The sequence below is a fragment of the Dendronephthya gigantea genome, unplaced genomic scaffold (assembly GCF_004324835.1).
Source record: "Dendronephthya gigantea isolate DGI-Jeju-01 unplaced genomic scaffold, DenGig_1.0 000010F, whole genome shotgun sequence".
Taxonomy (NCBI): Eukaryota; Metazoa; Cnidaria; class Anthozoa; order Malacalcyonacea; family Nephtheidae; genus Dendronephthya; species Dendronephthya gigantea.
Genome location: NW_021163020.1, coordinates 3,424,320 through 3,451,906, shown reverse-complemented (window position 1 = coordinate 3,451,906; position 27,587 = coordinate 3,424,320). Strand labels below are relative to the sequence as shown.

General features: G+C 38.1%; 3 protein-coding genes, 1 long non-coding RNA gene and 1 other non-coding gene across 7 annotated transcripts in view; 2 read left to right on the top strand and 3 right to left on the bottom strand.

Annotated features, from left to right (window-relative positions):
• Positions 1-6,851, top strand: part of LOC114518257 — a 15,001-nt gene extending 8,150 nt beyond the window's left edge. The window contains exons 3-6 of one of the 2 annotated variants that reach the window (XR_003686464.1): positions 1,878-2,008; positions 4,026-4,114; positions 4,972-5,051; positions 6,664-6,851. This is a non-coding gene — a long non-coding RNA (uncharacterized LOC114518257). Of the gene's footprint in view, positions 1-1,877; positions 2,009-4,025; positions 4,115-4,971; positions 5,052-5,570; positions 5,980-6,663 lie in introns of those variants that run through there. The other variant, XR_003686465.1, reaches the window with a different exon arrangement.
• LOC114518251 (dnaJ homolog subfamily C member 25 homolog) lies at positions 1,143-6,038 on the bottom strand. Its single transcript, XM_028538215.1, has 14 exons — positions 5,921-6,038; positions 5,576-5,604; positions 4,908-4,967; positions 4,768-4,815; positions 4,485-4,539; positions 4,224-4,330; positions 4,009-4,080; positions 3,634-3,696; positions 3,381-3,445; positions 3,193-3,249; positions 2,642-2,780; positions 2,467-2,532; positions 2,271-2,341; positions 1,143-1,637 (listed from the first exon to the last, which is right to left on the bottom strand). The coding sequence occupies exons 1-14, from the start codon at positions 6,033-6,035 to the stop codon at positions 1,586-1,588; spliced, it is 999 nt and encodes a 332-aa protein (XP_028394016.1). The 5' UTR covers positions 6,036-6,038; the 3' UTR covers positions 1,143-1,585.
• Positions 1,960-2,098, bottom strand: LOC114518537. The gene has a single exon (XR_003686499.1). It is a non-coding gene; the product is annotated as a U8 small nucleolar RNA (small nucleolar RNA).
• LOC114518255 (17-beta-hydroxysteroid dehydrogenase 14-like) lies at positions 6,258-10,167 on the bottom strand. The gene is made up of 9 exons (XM_028538222.1): positions 9,952-10,167; positions 9,602-9,640; positions 9,004-9,101; positions 7,678-7,744; positions 7,488-7,579; positions 7,298-7,402; positions 7,111-7,178; positions 6,871-6,967; positions 6,258-6,548 (listed from the first exon to the last, which is right to left on the bottom strand). The coding sequence occupies exons 1-9, from the start codon at positions 10,037-10,039 to the stop codon at positions 6,411-6,413; spliced, it is 792 nt and encodes a 263-aa protein (XP_028394023.1). The 5' UTR covers positions 10,040-10,167; the 3' UTR covers positions 6,258-6,410.
• Positions 9,646-27,587, top strand: LOC114518250 (osmotic avoidance abnormal protein 3-like). Of its 2 annotated transcripts, XM_028538212.1 has the most exons (11): positions 9,646-9,665; positions 20,794-21,091; positions 22,107-22,280; positions 22,861-23,201; positions 23,328-23,450; positions 23,703-24,002; positions 24,138-24,375; positions 24,513-24,757; positions 25,136-25,252; positions 25,624-25,923; positions 26,463-27,587. In XM_028538212.1, exons 3-11 carry the CDS (start codon positions 22,157-22,159, stop codon positions 27,150-27,152), a joined length of 2,478 nt encoding a protein of 825 aa, XP_028394013.1. In that variant the 5' UTR covers positions 9,646-9,665; positions 20,794-21,091; positions 22,107-22,156; the 3' UTR covers positions 27,153-27,587. The 2 variants fall into 2 exon arrangements, with proteins under 2 accessions (XP_028394013.1, XP_028394014.1); XM_028538213.1 differs by lacking the exons at positions 9,646-9,665; positions 25,136-25,252 and having other exon boundaries at positions 20,718-21,091.

Sequence of the window (27,587 nt, the reverse complement as noted above, 5' to 3'; positions counted from 1 at the left end):
CCTAAATATCGCTTTGGTTTACTACGTTTGCTTTACAATATGAAGAACACATGTACATCACTCAAGTAAGAATCTTTCGACTCCCCCCCCCCCCTCTCATATATCGCAATACGCGCCATTGTCCGTCATCTGACCAGTCAATAGCACATTAACTTGTCCGCCATTGCTCTGGGCAGTTGATTGCATAAAAACCGTTGTAAGCTTACTGGCTTAAGGCGGTGTTACTTCCTTCGCAACTTGCAATGCAATTCTACTCCTGAGGCATCTGAAGTTGCCAAATACGAACATTTCTAACGTTTTCTTAGCATTTCGAACACTCTTTACAAATTCACAGCTCTCAAAATTATAATTGCATTGCAAGTTGCAAGAGTTAAGTTTACGAATAAATACTGGTGAACATTTGGATAAAGTTGTTTTTGATTTGTTTCGCTCTCGTGTACGACATCCATGTCCAAGGCTTAAAGCGCATTTTAAAAGTTTCGTCGTGAAAATGTTTTGCTTATGTTCATTAAAATGTATAAATTTATTAAATACCTTATACGAAGTCATTGCCGCGTATGTCTTCAGGTCCAGCCCTCGTACTGATGACACTGGTGTACCTCTTGACAAGCCAACTCAATCAGCTGTCCACTCAATGGTTTGTGAACTGAGATCCGATTTTTTTAGTCGAGTATATTTAACGACTTTTGAAATTGAATGAACAATATACCTTTTGTAGACGTATATATTTATACATACGACGATAACGGCCGGCTTAAAGTTTAATTAAATAAACAAGCTCCACAGGAGAAAGTAAACAATAAAATGTGACTGCATTGTATCAAGGTGTCAGTCATGGTAAATCCGATCTGGTTTAGAAGTCCATTTCTTTCGACTATTTGCCTGATACCAGGTTATAAAATGCGGATGGATTCTGACTAAGCTGAATGGTCTGTTTAATAAGATGCGGTTCTTTGTTATAAGTTCTGGTCAGCTCAAAAGGTTGTATGCATGTAAAACATGCCCTGATGAATGCACCATAATATAGTTATGAAAAATTCAATTTCAATATATACCTTGTTAGGTAGCAAAAATTGATTGAATTTAGAGTCGAGTATTATTGTAAGATATAATCCAAGGGTAAAATAGTGTTCTATGTTTCGACTTTATTTAAAATATCTTCGTGAACATTTTACATCAAAGTGTCTACAGAAGAACTTTGCATCATATAAGTTACACTGATACTAATCTAGTACTAGTAGGGTAAAAACTTTTTTATGGCCTAAATTCATGCAAGTATAGATCAACTCATTCATTATCGGCACCATTAGCCGTCCCGACCAGTGGTCCCGACTCCCGAGATCCGTGCGCGTGCGTTAAAGTTACATCTATTGTTGGGGACAGCGGTCATCTCCACGGGGGGACCCCATATCATGATACATTAATCAATCATATCTGTAGTTGTCAAATATTGTGAGGCGTGCATGTGTTGTATCAATAACTTGACGCGTGACCATAATTCTGAGAGGTGCATTTCTGAACAATACGCCCCTCGATTCTATTTGATTTTTATGCGCTCAAATCGTCTTTATTCGGCAATTTGTAATTAATCTTCATCAAATGTTATTCTACCTGGGCCATGATTCTTCATATACCGCCTAGAGAAAGACGAAAAAGACGATTGCAGCCTATATAGTTCACACAATTACTGTAAAGATCACTCCATAATAATTGAGTTCGTAGTAAACTATGCTATGAATAAGCCCCGATCTCTCAACTGTACGTATATGAGTATATCATCGTGATAAGTGAAACCTATGTTGTCACTGTTATTATTGAGATCAGTAACTTTCATAGTTCTATTTGCTATAATTAATACCATTTTTTCTACTTTTTAGTATAAACTCTTCGTTTAAATTGGTTTTATTTAAATAAAGATGATGATTGATGAAAATATCAATAAAGGACCATCAGAAGGGAGTCAGAAGTGGTATTGGAAGGTGTTGCATTTCCTGCCAACCCAGAGAAAGTAAGTCATGACCAATCATTACTCTCTATTTCATCACGTGGTCCTCACTGTGTCCCGAAGGACTACAGGTAAGGATCACCCTACTGATGATACCATAAAATTATTCTCTTCTTGTTTATAAAAAACGCTTTTTATCTACCGCACGCGGGACAACAAAGCCACGCAATACGCATGCGCACTGTAGCATCTAGAAACATTTCAAATTCTGCTTTGTATTCGTGTATTGACGCATGCGTGGAAAGGTCGCGTGACTGTTTCTTACCTATAAGATTTATATTTATTATTCTGAGCTAACTTTTCTTTCATTTCTTCCTCTTTTTCCGTCTGATACTCCTAAAACAAAATGACGAAACTTCCTTCAAACAAAAACAGTCTTCAATCATATATATGGCTGCTCAGACTTTCGCCTGCAGTGGGCTAGCTGAATGCCTGATACTTCACCAAATACAATCTCTCACCGTAAAATTTTCATGTATCCACAATTCTCTTCCTATAAGCTCGTTTTTCTCGTGTACACCAACGGCCTAACAAGTGTTCAACAGAACTTAGGGCTCAAATAAAGCGATCAAAAATGACCTGGTCAGGTCTAGACAAATGACTGCTGAAAATATCTTTATATTTATTTTAAACTACCTCCCACTGAGTTTCCCCCAATTTGAGTTTCTTCCTTGTTAAGTATTCCTTTTCTTCATCGCCATACTCTTCACCACGAATAGTAAATTTCCAGAACCAACGAAGTTTGAATATTATGTAGAGAACCAAGTAATAAGGACTGCATGGAATGAAATAAGTTAACAAAAAAGTGACACGAGAAACTTGGTTAGTGCGACGCTTATACCCTTTATTTCGTCTATTAGGACACAGTGATACACTGATGGTTACAGTTAGGATACAGTGGTACAACAGTGGTAAACTGATAAATACCATTAGGGCATAGTATTAATCGTAAACTTATAAATACCATTAGGACACACTGGTACACTGATGAATATCGTTAGGATACATTGGTACACTGATGAATACCGTTAGCACACAATGGTACACTGATGAATACCGTTAAGAGACAGCGGCTTAGATGAAGGAATCAATTTTTTCTGATTGAATAGTCTCATGTCCATTGTTGCCCAAAACGGTTTTCCATATTAAACTACCTATTGGAATCTATTTATCATTGAATACACCACCTGAAAATAATTTGAACCCAGAGAACTTGCAAAAGCGATGGTCGACTATAGCCACCTCTGCAAAAAAACCACAAAAGATCTTAGATCCCCTCCAATTAAATTACTATAAAAGAGATGCTAAATCAAAGAAAAATATTACGAATTATTATACGAGAGAGTTGTTACTGTTCGCTTGTTGTTGTTCGAACCTTATATCAACATTTCTTTCAACCACGCTACGAAGAATATTCTCTTCCTCTTCCTTAACTTCGTCCTAAAAGAATTTTGTGATATAAAACGTGTGAAGTTAACGGCCGAGATATCTCCGGTCAAAATGACTTCGACTAGTTCACTTCAATTGGGGTTTATTCGCTACAGATATGCATGATTCTGATATAGAATATCGAAATTCATGAATGCTGGATTACAGTTCCTTTTACTAGGTTTTATCCTAAACGCTACCTTAGGCCTTTTCTTCTTTTTCACGCCATTTAGAAGACCCTCCTGAAGGGCAATGTTCATTGCCTGCCAAAGAAAAATGCCAGGGAGTAAAAAGGCGCAATTTCGCCAAAAACTGCAAAAAGGCCAGGTCAAATGGACCGCGAATATTCCGCAGAAAAACACATCAACAAAATTGTCTGCCCCGGTGATTATAGAGCGCCGCATCACCAGAAAGCCCTGCATCACCAGAAACCCTGAAAATGTGGTCTCGATACTCATTGATATAAAAGTGGCTAGAGACCGCGTTTTGGATCACTTTGTTGCAAACATCTTCTTGGTAGCGCGCAGCGCATTTTGGGTGTCCCTGCACTGGTACAAAATTATAATTATTCACACCTTATTTCTATATTTAGGTTCCCTCAAGGCATAGGAGACAGCCTCGTTGTAGCGTTGCCATCCATGGAGATACTAAAACATGTGAAGTTATGATTTATATCTACATGTAAGTGAAAATGGTAAATTTGGGAGCCATTTACATTTAACAACAGGCTTGAAAGCAGAGATTGGTTGGGTTTCTCTTTGCATAACATCACCAGTGAAGATCGACTTACCTGTAGAACACTGACCACTGTTATAGTGACTGCGATCACAATCCTTACGTCAACCTGAGGTGAAACCTGCCTCTTATAGTATCTGTAGTAATTATAGTAGGCCTCCTCTATAATGGAAGAAGGTGGGGGAATTGAGCATGGGGGATCACATCATCTGTATTCATATGTAAGATGACTTCCTTACACTCCTTAGTCATAAGGGCTACGGGGCATTGACTTGGTCTAGCAGTTATGCTTTGGGACCAACAGGAACAGTCCTACCTGGATGATCCAACATATAATCATAGTCTTTGCGTTGCTCATCATCTTTCAAGATCTATATAGAATAATATGAAGTACCCCAAATGGAGATATTATTATACACATGCACTGTTTTGTGTGCATTCTTCAGCATTATTGAAGCCACATTATTGAAGTCACAAGTTACTTAAACGAAATCGCACTCAGTCTCACAAATTGTGACAATTGCCAATGCACACTGATCTCTAAGGCTGGATGGAGTTATATAGTCTTTGACAGACATCTTCAATAATTGAGTGATTACCTCAACAGCTGTTGCAATCAACCTAAACTTCTCTTCTGCATCACTGCCCTACAAAGTTTGGTCAAAGTTTTCATATTAGATATTATAAAAGATTTTATATACTGTAACTTATATGAAGTATTACCTTTTAGTTATCTTACCTTATAAATATCAGGATGGTATTTCTTGGCTAATTTTCTGTACGCTTTTGTGATTTCACTCTAGAAATGCGTACCAAACAAAAGATACATCAAAACAAGAAAGAGGTCAACTGACAATGTCTATGATGAATGGGGGTAATGTAGGTAAGTACTATAGTTATCAACTTGTTAAGTTGTCATGTGTTTGTCAAAAATTGAATAGTGCTTGCAATTTGATGTCTGTTTAGTTTGTATCAAACTAGGGCCCTAGAAGCTCCATAGCTCAGCACAATTTTGGTAGCCTCTTTGAAACTTGTCTTTATCAGACTTCCTACATGCCCACACATACATTAAGATGTTCATTGTGAAAAGCCACTTATATTACAATATGTAAAAATGATTAGTCTCAAGGATGTGTCATGTGTGGGTACATGACTATGATCATCTCAATTCAAACTACTTTTTCAAAGATAATTTCCCTCTAATCTGATCTCCTAGAATTGGCAGTAAAGACCACTTCTACTAGGAAATCAATATAAGTTTAATTATAACCTCATGCTTTAAAAAAATATAACGTAAAAAAACTGCAAAGTTAAATGTAATAAAGTAACATGTCTGTGAACAAAAGTCACAACAGGTATATTTATAAATATATTTAACAGGCAATGCGTTTATTTTCATTAGCAAACCTTCGAAGCGTCTCTTCCAACCCCGAGGACTATAGGTGGCAAAAAATAGAAAAAAGAACAATGAATAAAAATCTTTGTTTACGAAATGAAAGTCAATATTTACATATGGACTTTAAATATCCCGCGAGAATTGACTAAGCTCGCGTGAAAAGGTGATTTGCTTCAATTCTATTGGTCAATTTAAAAAAATAATCGAAATCTCGCGGGACAACCCGCAATTACATTCATAAACAAAAGTTCGTAAAGCAACGTGTTATATTTAGAACTCAAGCGGATGCTAAAATTTTCGAGTTTTCTGTCATTCAGTTTACTGGAATGGGCTGACTTAAGAATATATGTACATACCGTCATAGCAGTTTGCCTCTCCACAGTATAGGCCCTCGAAAAATCCGCTAACTGTATTAGAAAACGAAAATAATAAAATTATAGCGAGAGCCCAAATTTGTTTGTGTTTCTTCATGTTTTAATTTTTTGTTTTCAAGTGCAAACGCCCGTGATACAATTGGTCAGCCTGTGTTGTTGATAATTGGATACTTCATTTCACAAAAGTATAAGTAAATTGCTGTACCGCGGTCACGTAATTTTGCTGACTGTACTGAAAGTATGTCTGCCTAAAGCTAAGGAGCTGTTACAGTATGAAATCTTCTACAACTATAAATGCAATTATACTTTTGTCATTTACTTTTATTATTAAAATATTGACCCTATATTACATCAATTTACGTATTACTTAATTACAATATTCCGCTATTTTCATTATTCGATATTAATATAGTACTGCCCAAAAATAATTTTAAAAAAATTAGAAGATTTTAAAAATAGAAAAATAAGTTATCTACTGCGATTTTTGTCCATAGCCCAGCTCAGCGCCACCAGAAAATGGAAGGTCGATGCCTGTAAGAAAGCTGCCTTCTGCGGCAACATAAACACAGCACTTTCCAATTTCGTCGATCGTTCCCATTTTGCCTAACAACTAGAGAATAACTCGGGCTTTACCAGAAATTCAACTGGATAAAGCCGTATGCGGCCATGCGTGGAGAAAGGTGAACCTGTTCTGAGCCATCACTTAGACTTCGTTATTATGTTAGGTCTGGCCTTGGTGATGACGAAAATGCCGATGATGTTAGCGAATGTAATGATCATATTGGTGATGATGAAAATGTTAGTGATGATAGTGAAGGTAATCATCATGTTGGTGATGATGAAAATGTTCATAATGATAGTGAAGGTAATCATCATGTTGGTGATGATGAAAATGTTAGTGATGATAGTGATGTTTACAAATTCCTACCAACCTGCGCCTTTTCTCCAGCTTTTATAGCACTTTCTTTGTCAACTTCCCCAGAGGCAAACTCATCCCACAATGGAGTCCAGATATTGCCCGGTGATACACTAAGTTCAAGGTGAACCATTATGTCGGTCTGTTACGTCACACTTCTTGACCCCTTCCCAGGCCTACCACCGCTAATTACGTCTGTTATAGTCAAGGAAATCTAGAAATCATCTCAGGTCTCGTTAAATGTATGAACACTTACCAGTTAACTCTGACACCATGCTTTGCTTCTTCAACCGCAAGTGCACGCGTCATCGACGCTATACCACCCTGTCGAGTCAAAATTAAAAATGGACGAATTTTGAGAACTTTGATGTAATTCTGGTAATACCAGCATTGGTGTAGGCACGGACCCCGACGAGGCACCATTTCATTGTTTCCAGGCCTACCTTTGTTGCACAATACGCCACAGCTCCTGCCTGGCCAATCATCGACACTAAACTCGATATGTTGATAATGTTTCCTTTAGTTTGACGCAGGTAGGGGAGGGAAAACTATAGAAAAAGATCACACATCAAACAGCTGAAAAAAAAACAGTCGAAGCGAAAAAACCATGCCAGGCAAAGGAGTCGCACAAACCTTGCAAAGTAAAAAATAGCTAACTAAATTGAATTCTAACAAAGACTTGAAGGCCTCGGTGGTTGTGTCGTCAATAGGTGTCGATGGCGGGTCTGAAAAGACAAAATTTGTCGTATCTTGGGTAAAGGCTCTATATATACGCATATATATAAATACCAGAGTCCGTGTATGCAGTGATATAAATACTAACGCCAGCCAGCATTGTTTACTATGCAGTCAATTTGTCCATAGTTCGCAATAGTTTTGTCCACCAGATTCTATAGAGAAATCGAAACATATAGTTATCTGAGAGGATGTTTAGACCGAGACCCTGGACATAGAAAAATAAAACTCGCCGCTTTCATATTTGGTTAGAACCTAAATTTCGTTGTTATTCGGTTGGCTGATAGGGCCGCGTAACAACGAATTGCGACGGGTTGTTGCTATTATAAGTTTACATATAACACAGACTGATGTATTCTTTATCAATTTAGCACAGGATCCGAAAAAATATAACCACATGCGTTGTGTGAGGTTAGTTCGTTAGCTCAAATGTATAAAAATGAAAAAGAAAACAAAGCGCATGCAAATTATGCTATAATCAAAAATGAGAAGGCAAAATCACAGCGTATTTTGAACGCGCAAAAAGGGTTTCTGATTCCAATTTGGCAATCAAGGGGTAACTCTTCCAAGGTCAGCTTTGCGCAAGTTTTCACGTTTTCATAAAAAAATTTATCAAATTGATGAATTTGTTTGAGTCCCTGATATACGGAACGGAGATGTTCTTTGCGCAGGCTCATTTAAACTTTTATTTTGCCAAATAATTGAAGTTCGCATTGTTTGGATTCAGAAATACTGACAGAGATCGACCGTAAACAACGCTTCGTTTCAGCCAACAACGACACTGGAGCATACGGTTCGGTTTCATTATGACAGCTTTTTTTTTTTCGTGAACCCAAAATGGGGGAAAAGTAAGCTAAGAGGAATGATTGAGAATCCCCATTTTGGGCTTTATTTGGCAGGGCAGAACGTTGCGCCCTTATTTATTTCCATCTTCAACCTTCAAAAATGACAATTTAAAACAACCGTGAATTTTTTACCCATGGGCAAATTATGATGTTATGTTAATAGTTCATAGATAGATGTGCATCATATATCACATGGTGTATTTGTGTGCATTTCAAGGGGCATTTTCGGCTGTAGGTTTCCCTCCAGATACTCTGGTTCCCCTCCAGATACTCTGGTTTCCCTCCAGATACTCTGGTTTCCCCCCAGGTACTCTGGTTTCCCCCCTGTCCAGGATTAGGGCAACTAATGAGTCATGCATTTCTAAAAAAAGTTGTTTCTATATGTAATTATTAGTTTTGCGTGCATGTTATAGAAAATGATTGATACCAGTATAAGAAGCTATGTATTTCTGTTCATCACTGCCCATGTTTTTATCTCCCAGAACACTGAATGATTAATTACTGCTGGAATATAACGAGCAGAAAAATTCTAATGAGGAACAATTGATCATTAATGGTTTATTTTTCACCTTTAAATCTTCTTCTTTTCTTATATCACACGGAATGAAACATGACAGTCCAGGACCTTTTTCATTTAATTCCTGTTCCAGTTTTTTGCCCATTGCCTCTAAGTTAAGGGTACAAAACATTCAATTTTGTGTGCAATTTTGTTGCTCACATTACTTTGAAAACCTTCAGTTAGAAAATCTCTTTACCCTTGAAAATCTTTATTTTAGAATTTTAGATACAAATAATTCCAGATAATTTTAGGGTTTTTTTGTTATAGATACAAGAGAGGCTACTATAAAACTGCCACCAAACATAAATTTTTAATTTATTCAAAATTGCCTGTAGTTACAACCCATATTTGACAAGACCTTTATAAAATTTTTCTTATATAAAATTTGGGCTAATAAAACACTATCTAGCATCACTAGTGCTATCCAGTCATTGCACAAATTGCCCCCCCCCCCAAGGGTAAATTGACACGTTCATACATATTTTCACGTTTTGCGTCTTAGAACGTGACATAGGGAGGGAATAAAAGAAACCAATTAACCAAAAGAGTCTAATATGTACGTGACTTCATCTAGAATAAAATGAACAGTATCAAATTTCATAATTTACCTCCGCGTGCGCAGAATACGACTTTAGAACCCTCTTTGACTGCAGAAGAACAATAGTTTACGATGTAAGTTTAATAGTTTACAGTAAATGTTTATTATTATTCAATTTTGTAAAAAAAAACTGGCCATCACAGTCAGAGCTTTTAATTTAAACAATTGATTGGAAAATTGGGAATGTCAATGACTTTGCATATGATCCCTGGAAGCGAGTCGATTTCACATGCGCAATTTTGAGACAACGCTTGTATATATAATTTTTAACCTTTTAAATAAAACAATTCGGGATAATACGTGCAATGTCTCATAATCAAGACCGCGCAAGGAAATAAAACGTAAAAAAATCTCCCTTACCAAATTCACGGACAATTCCTTCTCCAATTCCCTTTGAACCTCCAGTAACTATGACAATTTTGTCTTTATATCTTAAACGTGACTCCATCTTCCAGAACTTCGTGCTTTCGCTTTGTCAAAGGCGTCTGAACACTGTCGCTGAGCTATTTAAAACATTGATCTGATTTAAAATAATATTTAGGAATTATTAATAAGACTAATAAGAGATCAGTGGAGCCTGGTCACAGAGCATACAGAGGTTTGACTTGGCATTAATTATGCGTTCCTAGCGGCCATGTTGTTAGCCAGTGCGCTAAAGAGAGACCCTATCCCCCCCGAACATTATAAATATCCATATATTCCACATTTTCACTTTATTTAAACAATCGCTCCCACTTCTATACTCTTCTAAAGGATAAGAACTAACAAAATCTGGTTTTGAGAAAAAAATTGAGCAACGTTTTTGTCAAAAATACGATTTCTCCAGATAGTTCTGTCTCGGCTGTTTATATTCAAGCCGCCGCCATATGCATGATTTCCCGGGGGGGAAGATCTCTCTTGAGCGCACTGGCTAAGCCAAGGGGTACGCAAAATTAACGGTAGTCAAACCACGATGAGCTAATTGGCTCTATTTTCACATTCCTGGCTCCACATTCAGATTCGAATGTAGAGCCAGACAGGGGATTTTTGCAATGAAACCGCGATAACTTCGGAGCGGTTTGAGCTATCGAAAAAAAATTAAATGCCATTCTTTATAAACATTTAATGAATGAAATAAAGCAACTTAGAGCTTTTTAGCTTATCGCATTTATGCTGGAGGCCGAGCAAAACATATGGTAATTTTTCTTCGCCTCGCGATCGAATGCAGAGCCAGATTTAAAACTCTGCACGAAAATGATTATATCTCAAAAACCATTTCGTATACAACAAAAATATTCAATGCCATTCTGCATCAGCCTTAAATGTTCAAACTAAAAGTTTCTAGGACTTTGTAGCTTGTAAGCCTCTCTGCGTAGAACGAGCAAAACGATTGTTTTGACGCGGCGTCTAAATGCCGTGTGACGGCCGCAGATGCTGAAATAGAAAATTAAAATGTTATATTTTCGAAGCCCGCGCATATATCGAAATATGCTTAAATGCCATTCTGCGTCAGCATTGGAAAAATCCAATTTATCAATCCGAAACTTTTTAACTTGTGTCGTATGGTCTGTAGACCGAGCAAAACGTATGTGCCGTCATGCGCCGCCATATGTTAATTTGAAACACCAAACTACATGTCGCGAACATATCGCCGTATTTCTCCAAAACGAAAAAGCGTGGCACAAAACGCTTCGATGCCATTCTTCGTAAATATAAAAGCCACAATATCTATGAGTTTTGGCCTTCGAGGTCATTCCGTCTTATAGGAATTGCGAGCATAACAAGTCTTGCTGAAACCACTAATCTTGTCGGAAACGCAAATGAGTGGGCACATTTTTGAGGCGAAATTAAAATATCTCCTCAATGCAAGGTTGTTTGGCTAAAATCTCTTACGCCATTCTTCGTTGGCATTAGAGGCACAAATTTAAGTAAAATTCATTTGTTTCTGTAGTTTAGTTTTAAACGTAGAGCGAGAAGAAGCAAACGATATTGAAGTAGGCACCCCCTGATTCACCGGTCAAAACAAAGCATTAATTCGTTATCATTTCTGGGGGTATTGATGAGCTCTTTGCTTCCTTGTCGTGATAATACTGTTCTACAAAGTTGGGTAAGACCTAGTGGTGTTCGAGTAAGAAACGCCTTGTATTCGTTGACAATGTTGTAAAATTCGTCAATAAGATTACTTAGAGCTGATGGCGAAAGGGTCCATTTTATGCAGGACGTTGGATCATTACAAACTGGATCAGCACACTGTTCTTTAAAAATTGAAAACATCTTTTCGCATGTGCCATAACTTGGAAATTCGCGCCATCCTTTGACATCGTACTTTTCGTAGAACTGTGTGCGGAATTTCACGAATGGATCTGTATTCCCTTCTTTTGCTGATCCGTCTGATATGGAGGCTCTCAGTCTATTTTGGGCATCGCTTTTGATTAAATGAATAAAATTTGACCATTTTTCAGGAAACCCGTCATCCCAGATATTCTTCCAACGAAACGAAAATCCTTCTTTCTCCAATGTTGCTTGTTTTCCCCAATTCTGTGAAAGATTAATTTGTGATTTATTTACAGTGCATCACGGTAGGAATTATGCTGCAAATTGTACACTTTTTTGATTGACGCAGTTTCATTTATTCTATGTCAACCTACCCTCTTTTCCTTTCTTTCCAAACCTTTCCAAATGTTTGATAGATCTTTTTTTAGTATTTTTGTTTCTCCCGCTTCGTTTTTTAAACGATTTTCTTTCCAGAGGATAAAACCAGTTCTTTTTTTTGCTGGCTTGACTCGCACTTCTAAACCAGAATGATTTGTTAAAAGACCCCTTTCAACTTCGCATTCCCATTTCTCATTAGCATCAGCAAATGAAATGTCTTCTTTTAATACAGGAGATCCAAGCTCGTATACACTCGATGGATACTTCCTCTAAATAATGCGAAAAAATCACTATTTTATAATATACATATATATGATACTTCAAATTTGAACTGTCCATTCAATGAGGAAGCTAGATTTCTGCCACGTGATCATGAAATTTTTCGGTCTATCGCGCTTACGCGTCATTCGTATTCGCCGCAGCGGGAGATATTTTTTATATTCACTGTATGCGTGGCTATTCTTCAATATATTTTCAGTATGATATATGCTTATGTTGTCATATATATTATTTAGACCGTATAGACCGTATATTATGAATATTGCATGTATATACTGTATATCCTATTGTAAATTGCATAGTGCGGAATATTTTACCTTCAGTTTACTTCTTCTTCGCAAATTGAAGTGCTTCGTTTCGTTTATTTCATAGGACACTGATGCTTCCTCTATATATATTAAAGGATGTAGGTAAAATTATTCCCAAAATAATGCTTATGCTAAGAACTTTACAAGGATCCTGGGATCCTAGTTCGAAAGGCACTTAAACCGCAGATAAGTTGAAAATGGAAAACAATATTATCAATTTAAGTTAGACGCCTTTCGAACAACATCTCCCGGTAAAGAAACATATACCTTTATTCGCGGACTGTTGTGGTGGCGATTGTTCCACGTGGATGCTGTTTGTTGATGTATTGCTCTGCATATTAACAACTTCACTGATATCTTTACTTCCAACTTCACTTGCAACACGAGTTTGTGCAAGAAATTTTATGCTCTGGAAAACAGATTTTCCCACCGAGTCTTGTTTTCTTATCATTCTCAAAATGTCACTGTTTTTCACATGTACTTCTTCAAATGGCCCGTGTTGAATTCGTTTTCTTAATGGTTGACTCTCTAGGGATACTGGAACCTCGTGAATTAAGAAGTTAACCATCCATCTTCTGATGTATGTAATATCCTGCGGCATATAATTTATATCTTCGTCTTTTGCCATTATGTAGGCATTCATACACATGTATACCCCACAGCTAGAGGAATCGTCTTGGCCCGGAATATTATCCGGTGAAAGAAAAAGCCAACGTTGAATATTAAAGTCATGATTATTGACAAGGAACATAGCCTTTAATAAAGTCATCACCTTTGAAAAGGCCTCTATATTAACTGTGAGCATAGAATCATAGTAAACGAGCATGTAAGAATTCGGATAACATATCACCAGAGACCAGTGGTCACCAGTGTTCACTGGGAACATAAGCATGTTGAAGTTGAATGGATCCACGGATAATGCATTGGAAACGATGCCGCCATTCCGTAAAGAATTACCCATTGCTGTGTAGAGATACGATGAGAAGATATGCAGTGAATTTCGCTCTATTCGCTTAAGGAAGCCGTTAATTATATCTCCGCTCAGCCAGTTACCGTCTTTCAGTGTATTTAGGTGAAACGACGAAATTCTATCACTGCCATAGAACAGTTCCTTCTTGTACGTCCATATTTGTTCTACATCGTCCTGAGCACGTTTGTCTAGTTGCCATTGAAGAACGCCTGGCTGGCATTGGGGGGGGAAATGATGGTCCGTATCACATTGTGCCGATTGTGGTGTTGTTTCTTTCTGTTGTCTAGTGTAGAAACACATATACACACTTGTCTTGAAATCGAAAGAATTTATCAGATTCTCAGTAGTTATCGAGTCTACTGCTTCGTCGTCGTACACAAATGCTGTTTGGTCGGGGTTAAAAATACAGCTTACAAAGTGTCCAAATTGAATGCTAGGACCCTTGTGCAAAATAGCTGCACGTAAATCGAACTTTATATCCCTATCATCGAAATGGTCTGCGTCTATTCCCCTCAGGTTTACAACGCTGTCGCAGAGGATAGGCGTTCTGATTTTTGTTTGGCTATGAACTGTTGTTCGATTAACAGTTATTGTGAACGTTGATGGAATTGACAACGCTAATTCACAGTGATGCACGACGGGTTTGCCATCAGCGCATTTATTGCAAACCTCGTCATCTTCTGTTGAAAACCTACCGTACATTCGTGTCCAAATTAGTGATTGTAAGCGCACCGTGTACGAAGCTGTAGCAATTTGCAACATTACGTTCCACATTGTATTAGCTTTTCCGCTAAGTGAATGGCATGCTGGCACCAAACATCTATTCAGCTCCAATGTTGTAAATTTGAAGAGATTTCTAATTCTTGTTTTCCTTCAAAGGGCAATTGCTCGTAGATTTTATTTAGTAGTAGATTAAAGAACTCGTTTGAGTCTTTATGTTCTTTTCTATTCGGAGTCATTCCACATGACTGGGCGATATTCAAAAGTCCGTCTTCTAATTTCATAGGCGTGGCTCTATGTTGCGCATTTGTTAAAAGTTTAAGAGTTCGGGCGGTATCGTGAACAATCATTGTCGTTACTTCTGAAAATTCACTCCATTTTTCGAGAAACTCGCAGAGGGAGTCTCTGCTAGACATTGCATGGTACTACTCAGCCAGCAATTGGATTCGGCATTTTGTATCCCTCTATTAGGAATACTACGCATGGGCGGAAGAATCCCATTGTGGCTTTCAAGAATGCGGCGATCATCGGCCGGCGTGTTTGCAACTTTCTCATTTGCTACAGGACAGACGGCGAATTCATCGTATAGCTTCCCCACGTTCTCTCTATTTAATTCAGTTGTTGGCACCGTTGAACAAAGTACATAATTCGCAAAGGGTATGAAAGTTTTGTAAATGCAGTTCGTACAGAAGTAGTTTGTATTAATTAATTTTGCAAGACCTGTACAGAAGTCGACACAATCGCAATGGAAACTTTCGTTGCACAAAACACAAAGAACAGAGGTTGTATTTCTCTTTTGACGACAAATACAGTGCGGAGCGGTTGTCAAATCTTGATTTTCTGTTTGATCATCCCGATTTTTGGATACTGGTTTGAAATGCGTAGTTATATCGCCGATTCTTTTCTTTTGTGTCGTCGTTTGTTCTCTTTTCCACATTCTCCTTATTTCTTTCTTTACATTGTGATATCCGTGCATTCTGTTGGAAACCTCAGGCCATACTAAACTTTCAAAATGTTTAAAGTTTTCTGCGGTCAAGTTATTATCATCTTGCCTAGTTTTTTTTGGTATATTCGGGTTGAAAGTTAGTTTTTTACTGGTTGCATTCAAGTATTTACCTTTCTTCCTTGCGGAACGGTTTTGGCGTCTTTTCCTCCATTGTTCTTCAGGCAACAAAGTTGCGTCGTCATTCTCATCATCAGATTGATTTATTGATTCACTTGAGAGCGCAGAGTAATCCCATTCTGACTTATTATTGCAATCTTCTACTTCCGAGCCGAGCTTCTTCAATTTCTCAAATGAGGATTTTCTTATCTTCGTTCCTTCTTTCAGAATCGTGTCAACAAATTTTCTCTGTAATGCTAGATTATCTTTCCAATTCTCGCCGATAAATGTATCTAAGCGTAAGTGTCTTTTCCCTTTGAATGAACAATGTTTTTTAATTTTAAAAAAATCTTCGATTTCCCCGTTGGTTTGGTTGTCTGCTAAATAATTGCGAACGTCGACACTTTTCGTCAAATTGGCGGTGGAGGAATAGACAGCATTATGCCTAGTTAAGTCACCAATTAGTAAATTTGACCAAAGCATACAGGATGGAAGATAATTATTGACAACATATTCGAAAAAGCGTGGCATATAATACTTATTGATATCACTGTTGTCATCTTCCCTTATCGGGTTCGCCTTTTTAATGTTATCCAATTCCTCATTCCAAAATGTCTTTATAGAACATGGACCAATGACATCATTCTCAAGAAGATCAATGTCTTCCTCATGGCTTTCGGTATCAGATTCCACTTCATTTGCTTCATCAATAATATGTGTTTTAAATGTATTAAGAGTTTCAGAAAACTTATCAAGAGTTTCTTCCAGCATAGCAGATATATGCTTTGTTTTAAAAATAACGTACGCCAAATTTACGATGTTTTTCATTTCATTTAAAGAGGAAGCGGATATAAGAAGCCCAAAGAACCGCATTGCAATATGAATTTGACTATTGGCTGGATAATTAAATTCGCACAAGGTCTTGGCATGACGTTTTATTATTTGCATCATATGCGCTGAACATACATGATGTATGGTTTTCTGTGACTCTTCTAGCGTAGCTTTTCCTATCACAATTCGATACCCTCGTTCGAAATATTCATCCAATGACTCGTTATTAAATTCCTTCAAGCAGGCATTTATAATTGCCAAACTGAAATCACTCATCACAAGCACAGGATTTACTTCCTTGTTAAAGATCTCCTTTTCACGCTCTTTTAGCTTACGTATCATTATTCCAATGGAGTCAGCTGTATGACGGCTTGCTATATACTCAGCTATTGGAACAGGCGAGTTTTCAGGAAAAGGATTCCGTAACACCATAGCGTAATACAGAAGTCTTGAGTGCGTTTTTTCATTTGCAAACAAGTTTCCAGTTGCATCAATATAAATTATGTCGTGTCTTGATAGTTCGTGATAAAGCCGTACAGAAGCTTCATTGAATAATACGATGTTTATATCTGGATACATGCTGCACATTTGAATATATCCAAAAAATTTTCTCCATACATGTCCAAGATTGATGGCGGTCTTTTCGTCCTCTTCCGCAATGGAAACATGCAACTGTGATAAACTTGTGGCTAGGTGTTGGTCACTTTGGTGTCTGGCTTTCGCTTCGTGTTTAATTCCTTTCATTGTGCTGTTGGTAAGACCTGCTCCTGTTCGTACACCAGCAGCGAAACAATCTGCGTCTATTCCTAGAAGATTGTCTCGGTGCATCTTCGATGGTTCTTGGTTTGAGTTCCAGGCATGTTCAATCAATTTTGCTCTTTGATCACCAGTAATTTTCTTTGCCTTTGCTGATGTTATATCATGACAGACATCTCCAGAGAAGCGAATTTCTAATATACCTTCATCTCTGTTTTCAATCCTTAAGCGCACTGTAACATCTCCGAATTTGCATGTTGCCATACCGCACCAATACGGAGACGATTTTTTCCTGGAATCTTCCTTCTTTATATAGTTTCGTTTAAAAATCCAACAGCAGTATGGATTAAATTTTTTTAGAATATCTGAGAAAAATGAGGTGTAACCAGTATCAAACGCTCTGTGACTTCTTCTTTGATTATTATCTGAGATGTTCTTTACGGGTAAATCACGCCATGCCAAGGGAAGTGGAATAAGAGACACCTCTTTGTGGAGTTTTGCACAAAACGTACCAGAAGAAGGGACATTGCTGCCAGATAACGACATAGCTGTTGCGCCTGAAACGTTTGGGATGTTAAGAAACTCTAATCCGGTCGCAGATGGGTTAACTTGTTCGTAGCTGAGACATTCATCTGAAGTCAAGTTACTTACGAAATTAGTTTTCGAGTTACGCTTCGATAACCTTTGCGTCTTTTTAATACTAGATGTGAAATTACCTTGCTGTGGCGGTATAGTTTCAGTTTTTACGCGTTGATGCTCATTTTGGCCCATGAAATTTTTCCGATAAATTGAGCTTATAGCACTTCCTATAACATTGCCAAGGAATTCGGTCATTTCGTCACCGTTGTGACAGGGCTTATCCATTGCTATGCTTCTGGACGCTGTACTTTCCGAATGTGCCTCCATTAACTTAGTTTTTAAATCTGATATTTCGCTGCTTATACTTTCGGAACCGCTTTGAAATTCAAATTCACTTGTCGCAGACCCTGTTGAAGTGTGACCTACCACATTATCATCATCGTTGTTGTTCTCACACTTTTTCCGAATTCCACCTTCATCCCTTCGCCAGGCTAAACGTAACTTATCAACTTTCTTATTGCTTACCTTCATATCACCGAAGTATTGAGAAGCTACAGTTTTCCAAAACTGCTTCTTAGTAGACGAGAGAAGCGATTTGGCAAAGCGAATGGAATCAACAAACCGTGCTTGATCCAACACATTCTTGCAATTTTTTCTTTTACTTTTAGATCTACCACCGCCAAGTAAACCAGTACAAACCTCATTGCAATGAAACACACAATTTTTTTTGAATAACCTCTCTTTTTCGGCAATACCAACCAATCTTCTTGCGTGTAATCTCCTTTTCAAATTTTTGCAAGGTGACAAACTACGCGAACGCTGGAATCTGTAGCGTTTCTGTATTATTAAGCTTCTTGGTTTATGCGACACAAACATTTCCGACTTCATGACTATTTTCGGCTTACAATTGAGATTTAGCCCTTATGCAAGTACAATGAGGTATCCAATACAAAGTTGCTTACAAAGTTGCTTGCTCACAAGCGTCCACATTAACTGCCCTAAACTGAGATTTTGGCCAGTATTTATGCGCAACACCACCGGAATGAAATACCTAGAACTTGGCGCTTGCGCAACGGATACAGCTTGCTTACCGCAGTTTGCGCATTATTTGCTAAAACGCGCTGTTAACCCGGAAACAGTTAGCTAGCAGCGGAAAATAACAAACTTGTTTGTTTCGCATTTACAAAAATACAGAAAAACATCCTGTTACGTTTGGAAACCAACTAATGTAACTGTAATTTATAAGCAGGGTTTAGCTTATAGTTATAAGCAAGATAATAGCAACATCAAGTATGTAAAGAAGATCAATCACACCATGGCAGGCATTATAATACGCGTGTTTTTGACACACTTTGTGTCCTTGTAAAAGGCGAATGTGTCCTTGTAAATGGAAAAGAGTGTAGTTAAAAATCATGCCTCATGGACAAAAATGTCTAATATAATTTTAATCTGACTATTTAAAAATTATTGTTTCTATTATAAAATTGACATTATTGAATATATTATATATTAAAAAAGGCTAGAGACTGACGGACCGTGCTTTGCATGGCTATGCTCTTTTTTATATGCTTGCATTGTAATTTCACGTAGTAATTTCTAAGACTAAGTGATTATTGAACCTAAAGACAATGTGTGTCCTTGTAAAAATTCCGTATTATAATGCCTGCACCATGGTTAATAAACGGTTCTCATATTAACTATGATCAAATCAAACAAATCTTTCGTCCAAGCACACAGGGAAAACCCCCAGAAATGATAACGAATTAATGCTTTGTTTTGACCGGTGAATCAGGGGGTGCCTACTTCAATATCGTTTGCTTCTTCTCGCTCTACGTTTAAAACTAAACTACAGAAACAAATGAATTTTACTTAAATTTGTGCCTCTAATGCCAACGAAGAATGGCGTAAGAGATTTTAGCCAAACAACCTTGCATTGAGGAGATATTTTAATTTCGCCTCAAAAATGTGCCCACTCATTTGCGTTTCCGACAAGATTAGTGGTTTCAGCAAGACTTGTTATGCTCGCAATTCCTATCAGACGGAATGACCTCGAAGGCCAAAACTCATAGATATTGTGGCTTTTATATTTACGAAGAATGGCATCGAAGCGTTTTGTGCCACGCTTTTTCGTTTTGGAGAAATACGGCGATATGTTCGCGACATGTAGTTTGGTGTTTCAAATTAACATATGGCGGCGCATGATGGCACATACGTTTTGCTCGGTCTACAGACCATACGACACAAGTTAAAAGTTTCGGATTGATAAATTGGATTTTTCCAATGCTGACGCAGAATGGCATTTAAGCATATTTCGATATATGCGCGGGCTTCGAAAATATAACATTTTAATTTTCTATTTCAGCATCTGCGGCCGTCACACGGCATTTAGACGCCGCGTCAAAACAATCGTTTTGCTCGTTCTACGCAGAGAGGCTTACAAGCTACAAAGTCCTAGAAACTTTTAGTTTGAACATTTAAGGCTGATGCAGAATGGCATTGAATATTTTTGTTGTATACGAAATGGTTTTTGAGATATAATCATTTTCGTGCAGAGTTTTAAATCTGGCTCTGCATTCGATCGCGAGGCGAAGAAAAATTACCATATGTTTTGCTCGGCCTCCAGCATAAACGCGATAAGCTAAAAAGCTCTAAGTCGCTTTATTTCATTCATTAAATGTTTATAAAGAATGGCATTTAATTTTTTTTCGATAGCTCAAACCGCTCCGAAGTTATCGCGGTTTCATTGCAAAAATCCCCTGTCTGGCTCTACATTCGAATCTGAATGTGGAGCCAGGAATGTGAAAATAGAGCCAATTAGCTCATCGTAGTCAAACCTCTGTATGCTCTGTGGCCTGGTGGAGCAAAACAAGTTTGCACAATGGTTTGCACTCCCCCCTTTTTTCAAAATGCGTGGGAATTCTCACCCTCCTGACTACGTTGCTATGCAACTAATTAGTCTTCTAATAAATTAAAACCACATTAGACATTAGTGGCAACTCAAAGCCTCATGTTCTCAGTTCTTGCAGCAAAATACGCCGGAAAAAAAACTACAAGATAATCGCATTAACTGTGCAAAATTCCTTAATTCCGTGGCTTGCTTCAGTCAATCTTGAAGAGAGAAATCGCGATTCCTGCCCGCCGAATGTGAATATTTAATGCACATAGGAGCGATTCTAATTCAGGACAGTTGGGGAAGCTATACAACGCACTCTACCAAGCTGAAAGTTAAACCGCTTCGATCGAGGAGAAATTTCAGCTTCAATATGCTTTCTCTCAAAGGAAGTTGTATGTCTTTGTCTCCTAACAAGTTTCGTGTAAACTAAGGTAGGTTTTGTTGATTTTATAAGTGTTCAATTTTGCCATTTATATTTTGGAGACATGATTTACATCAACCGGTAAAACCGTAGCAGTATATAAATAAACAATTTTTTGTCAATAGATTTAAGAATATACAACGCTTAAAACTGTTAAATAAGTGTTAAAATTGTTGAAAGGTTTGCTTTGTATTTGCTGCGTATTTGCAATGTATCGTACTTCGTGCTAATTGAATTTTCGATTTTGTATCCCTGGTGAATTTTGTTTATATGTATTATGTTTGGAGACAGCTGGCCGTTATCTATAAAGACCTGTCAAAGAAACTATTCATATTTTAAATGTTGTTTTATATTGAGTCTACTGCAATAAATGAATGTTTTAGCATGTTGAAAAATGTAACATACACTATATAAAAATAATAAAATATATTATAGTTTTTATGGAAGTGGAGGTGATCATCAGGTTTTATATACATGTAAAATGAAATTTTAAATCCCAGCTATTTAGAATGCCTGCAGGCAACTGATGCTGAAATCCTGTCTGGGCAGCATTGAAACAGAATCATATATGAATTAATCATTTCATACAAGCAATTCTGTAAAGGCCAGTCAGCTATTTGAAATATAAAATGCCTGTACCTGTATGTCTGTGTATAGAATATCTGTATAGTAAGGACTGGTAAACCTCTGTAGGGTTAACTTCACTCCTAGCCTTCGGTTAAACCACAGTGATCGATACTACCGGTTCTCTCACACAATGTTAATTTCCCAGGTTCCAAGCACCAACCATAAAAGTATTTGTTTCTCCTCAGAGAATATATACATACCACTAAGTGGTCTGTTAAAATTAGTATACTTCTAAGTACATCTCCCCTAAGTAGTTAATATTATCATCCCCCTACAATAACACAAGTTTTGAACATGGTAAATGAAGGAACACATCCAATTGCTAGTTAATTTAAACAGCTAGATTTCAGAATCTTTGCAAAAACACTAACACTTATTTCTACTTTTTGCCTGAACAGGTAAAAACATCAGTTTTGGCTTGAATTCCAACCAGATAGCCTTGGAAAGCATGGCCGAAGCAGTAAAAGTTATTGTTCGATGTCGTCCCTTGAACAAACGGGAGACGGACATGAAATGTGATGTTATTGTCCAAATGGATTCCTCGATTGGACAATGCCAGTTATTCAAACCAGGTAAATGCAAGCTGTAACATAAGTGTAAAAATGAGATTTGTGATGCCTTTTACTGCACCAAGGAGAAAGTTGGTTGAGTTTAAGGTCTGTTCACACGATCTAATTTTGTTGGACCCAACTGATCCAATTTTGTTGGATCCAATTCACTTCTGACATATGGAATATAGTCGCTTATTGATGAAGCAGCAGCTGTAGTGCATTGGCTTCATTGGATTTGCTGCTCATGTACATTACAAGATAACAGACTATAAAACATCCATCAGAAGTGAATTGGATCCAACAAGTTGGATTGTGTGACGTTTAGATTTCTCCTGTAGTTAAACTATGCATTAGGAATGCAAATAGAACCTTTAATGGCAGTACTATTAATTGTTTATACTGTTTAATTAAAAATTCAAAGAGCTTTTGTACTTGTTTGTATTAGACTAAAAAAATTGTAATTGTTTTCATGTTACTCTGACAACAATTTGCTAATATGAATGTGGAGAATCCCTATTTGGTTAGACCTCTCGAAATCCAACAGCTGGCTGCATAGATGTGAAATTCCAGGAAAACGCAGTGTTTTGTGTTTATCTTTCAGGTGAAAAGGAACAGCCTCCGAAATCGTTCACTTTCGACGGTGCCTACTACACGGACTCCACAACCCAGACGATCTACAACGACATTTGCTTTCCTCTGGTCGAAGGGGTTTGCGAGGGATACAACGGGACGGTGTTCGCCTACGGTCAAACTGGGTGCGGCAAGAGTTTCTCCATGATGGGCATCACTGACCCGCCCACCCAGCGAGGAATTATCCCGAGAGCATTCGAGCATATCTTTGAAACCATCGACGTTTCCGAAAACACAAAGTTTTTGGTCCATGCTTCGTATCTCGAGATCTATAACGAAGATATAAGAGATTTGCTTGGCAAGAACCACAAGGTATATATTTTTGTTGATGCAGCGGTTGGATGGAGTGACCTTTTCTCGTTGTCAAAGTTGAGCGGGTTTTCGTAGAATCCTCTCTAAACCAGAGGTGCACTAATCCAATATTTTTTACCACTACAGTCCCGTCTGGAACTCAAAGAACATCCTGATATGGGAGTTTATGTCAAAGACCTCACAATGATCCCAGTTCACGATGTTAAAGATTGTGAAAAGGTCATGGCAATGGGGAACAAAAACCGCTCGGTATGTAGCTAGTCTTTGATTATAGCTATACCTCACAAACGTATAACTTTTGAAATACGCTCAGTATGTAAAAGATAAATGCTTCTCCCCCTATATATTCTTGAACTTTTTCAACATTTGAAAGCTAAACTTTGCCGCAGCTTCACTCATTCTAAATGTCTTGTTCTAGTTGTTTTGCTAAGACTGTGATCTTCTTGCCTTCAATGTAAAATTTAGTCAAGCTTATCTCATTCATTTCTACGAAAACGATAGGTTGGAGCGACGCTTATGAACGCAGACTCATCTCGCTCGCACTCCATATTCACCATCAAACTGGAGATGGAAGACACAAGCGCCGATGGCGAGGAACACATTCGAGCGGGAAAATTGAACCTCGTTGATTTGGCGGGAAGCGAGAGGCAGGCAAAGACCGGAGCTACGGGAGACAGATTGAAAGAAGCAACAAAGATTAATCTCTCCTTATCTGCTCTTGGAAATGTGATTTCGGCTCTTGTCGATGGGAAATCAAAACACATTCCCTATCGGGATTCTAAACTGACACGGCTGTTACAGGTTAGTTAAAGGGTTGCTGTCTTTTTTACGAAAGTTGGATAGCGCTATCGATGCGTATAGACATTATACTTTATTTAACTAAAGTTTCAAACTTATACAAAGCGAATGAAAAATGGAAATCTGTTTTGTCTCTAGGACTCGCTAGGCGGCAACACGAAGACCCTGATGGTAGCTTGTCTAAGTCCGGCCGACAACAATTACGACGAAACTCTGAGTACTCTGCGCTATGCAAACAGAGCCAAAAACATCAAGAATAAACCGAAGATCAACGAAGACCCGAAGGATGCATTGCTGCGCGAATACAAGGCTGAAATCGAGAAACTGAAGGAGTTGCTGATGGGACAAACACAAACGCCATTAATGGAGCTTCAAGGTGCTTCGTTCTCTCAATTCAATATTGCAAAACACACGCACTTAAACAAAAAACATCAGTAGAATCCTAAGAGATTTGATCTGACTTGTTTTGTGCACTATTTTATTCATGCAAATTATTTTGTATTTTCAACAAAGGTGCCAACACGGCACTCGCTCCAGTCCAACGCCAACCTGTCGTGGACATTCAGTCCCAGGAAAAACTGGCCGAGGAGTCTCTCCGTATTAAGGAGGAATATGAACGAAAGTTGGCCGAAATGAAAAGGATGGTGGAAGAAGAACAATCCAGCAAGGAACATTTGAAGGAGGAGATGAAGAGGTTGAAATCCGAATATGATCAGAAATTAACTTCCGTTGAGAGCCAATATCCTGCAGTCAATTTGGTAAGTGAGACCAGCGAAGAACTGTTGAAGCTACTCACTAAGGGGCTGTTTATATGAGCCCGGTTACCCGAGATTCAACGAACTGGGCTTATGTAAACAGCCCCTAAAAGAATTGTTCAAAAACAAAAATCTTAATTCGTATAAAAGATTGCAAACAAACTCCACCCTACAGTTAATTCGTGAATCAGGCCCATTGTACAGCAAGATATTGTAGCTCAGTGGCTAAGCCAGAAATAATATCAGTTAACTTTAAAAACTGGATAACCAAATTGATCTCGTTTCAACCGTTTTAATTTTAATTAACTTTACTTTGCTTTTAATTATACTAACCATTGTGGCGTGAGATAGATTTCTTGTTCACTTTATTTTAAATAACAGCAGGAAAACACGGCTCAAAATCAAAATATCCAAGTTCCTCCCCCCGAGAATAAACGTAAATCGAGCGATAATAACAATGACAATGTTAGCAATGAAGATGATAAATCTGAACCGGCGGTAAGATTAAATTATAATAAGTATAATATTTTTAAATAATATCTAACAAAGTTGAAACATTACCTAAACTCTAATACTATAGTAAAGTACTATAAAGCTGATGTAGTAAAAATCAAATGTAAACGCGTGTACTTCTGTCATTTGCTTAAATTTTGATTACTATACAGAAGCCAAATTAACAGCAAACAGTTTTTATAATAAATGTTAAATAAAAGATAAACGCTTTTCCTTTAAATCTGTGTACACGCGTCGTATTTGATAGCAAATTAGTACAATTAAAAAAATGGGTTTTATTAAGGTCTTGCTGCTTATAAATGAAGTCTGAATCTGCGTTTTACTTATTTATCATAAAATTATTTTTTGTAACTCAGATTTCGGGAATGCCGAGCGGAATATTGGAGGACGGAAACCTGGAAACGACCCGCGCTCCAACCTCGTCACCGGTACTAAACGGTTCCACGGCCAACCAAGCGCTGACCCCGGAACAGATGCAACAGGAGGCGCTGGTGCGGCTGCAGAACCTTCAGCAGCAGATTGTTGGAGGTGAACGAAAGGATGACAGCCAGCTGAAGGAGAAACACAAAAAACGCAAAGACCACGTGTTTTCGCGCAAAGAAAAACTCGTGAACGCTTTGAAAACACTCGACAATAGTGACCAGATGGTTATCAAGGTAGCTCGGAGTATTTCTATACTTACTGTAAATACAAACAATCTAACTTCCCCGAGATACGGAATGACTGGATATGGATAGATATCCGTAGTGAAGTATGTCCGTGCCATAGGAATGTGTCTTTATTAGAGAGAGAGAGGTGTCTTTATTAACGAGAGGTGTCTGTATTAGAGAGGTATTTGCGTTGGAGAAAGGTGAGGTGGCTGCATTGGAGTTGGTGCCCACGTTGGAGAGGGGTGTCTGTTTTAGAGAGATATTATCTGTATTAGAGAGAGGTGTCTGTATTAGAGAGATATTAACTCTTTAGAGAGAGGTCTCTGTATTAGAGAAAAATTGTCGATATTAGAGAGAGGTGTCTGTATTAGAGAGTTATTGTCTATATTAGAGATATTCAGTGGTGATGTCCGTATTAAAGATAACTGCTTGTAGTCGAGAGAGGATTAAAGGTGATCTCTAACTAGTTTCGCTTTTTTACCTGCGCAACATCCGATCAGCTCCAATTCCAATTAGGTATTCATTAGGCTTCTATCTCCCTCAAGGTCTACGACTCTTTACACGATGAAATCAAAGCGAAGAATAAAAAGATGAAGAACCTTCAGGACGAACTGACCCTCGCGAAAGGCGAAGTTGAAGACCTACAAATCGAATTTGAACGCGAACGAGAGGATTACTTAGAGACGATACGAAAACAAGAACGACAGTTGGCGTTGCAAAAACAGTTGTTGGAAAAGGTCCAGCCATTGTTACGAAGGGATTGCAACTATTCGAATCTTGACCGGATAATGTCTGAAGCCAAATGGGACGAGGATAGTAAACTTTGGGTGTTGCCCGACGTGGCGGTCGAACGTACTACTCTACCTATGCCTGGGGCAGGGGGGATCATCCCCTCCCCTCGGAAATCTAAAACCGGAGGCTCACCTCCGAATGGCTATTTCGAAAACGGCGGTGACGACAAGTTGTTGCAGCGTCTCAATCGTACGGAGAGCAGCGAAATCGCCAAAGATTATTTCGCTTCAAAACGTGCAAATCGTATTCTGGAGTCCCAACATCACTTACGACACGACAGCGACAATGCACCGAGGCGGAGGTCAAATAGCCCATTCCACGAAAGGATCAGCCCCACGGAGGCAGGTATGGGGCCCATGAGACCCATGAGGTTGGAGGCGTTGAACCCCACCAATGTTGGCGGAAAGAAAGGGAAAAAGAAGAAACAATTAGACAGTCTCTAAGATCAAATCTTCCACAAGTGTCGAATTAAATTATTAATATATATGCACACAAATGAGGTTTAGTCATGGGGGTAGAGGTCTTCCCTCTCTGAGGGTCAAATATATTCACTGCTTGGTTTAACCAGCAAGGCATTTGTGGTCCAACCAGCACTGGTCACTGGATCGATGATACAACATTTGATTCGACATTTGATTCATCTCATCTCTACTGCACACTGGATCATCTTGTTTTGCTAACCCAATGATCTCGAATAATTTTGGTAGTGCAGCAAGCTCTGTTGGCAGCACCTAGTTGTGACATATTTTACTACCAAGTGCCAAGAATTAGACTTAATGAATTTTAAATCGTTGCAAGGCAACAGCATTTGTAATTATGCATAGTAATATGTTCATAGCAGAAATGCACAAATTCAATAAATATATGTAAATATAGAA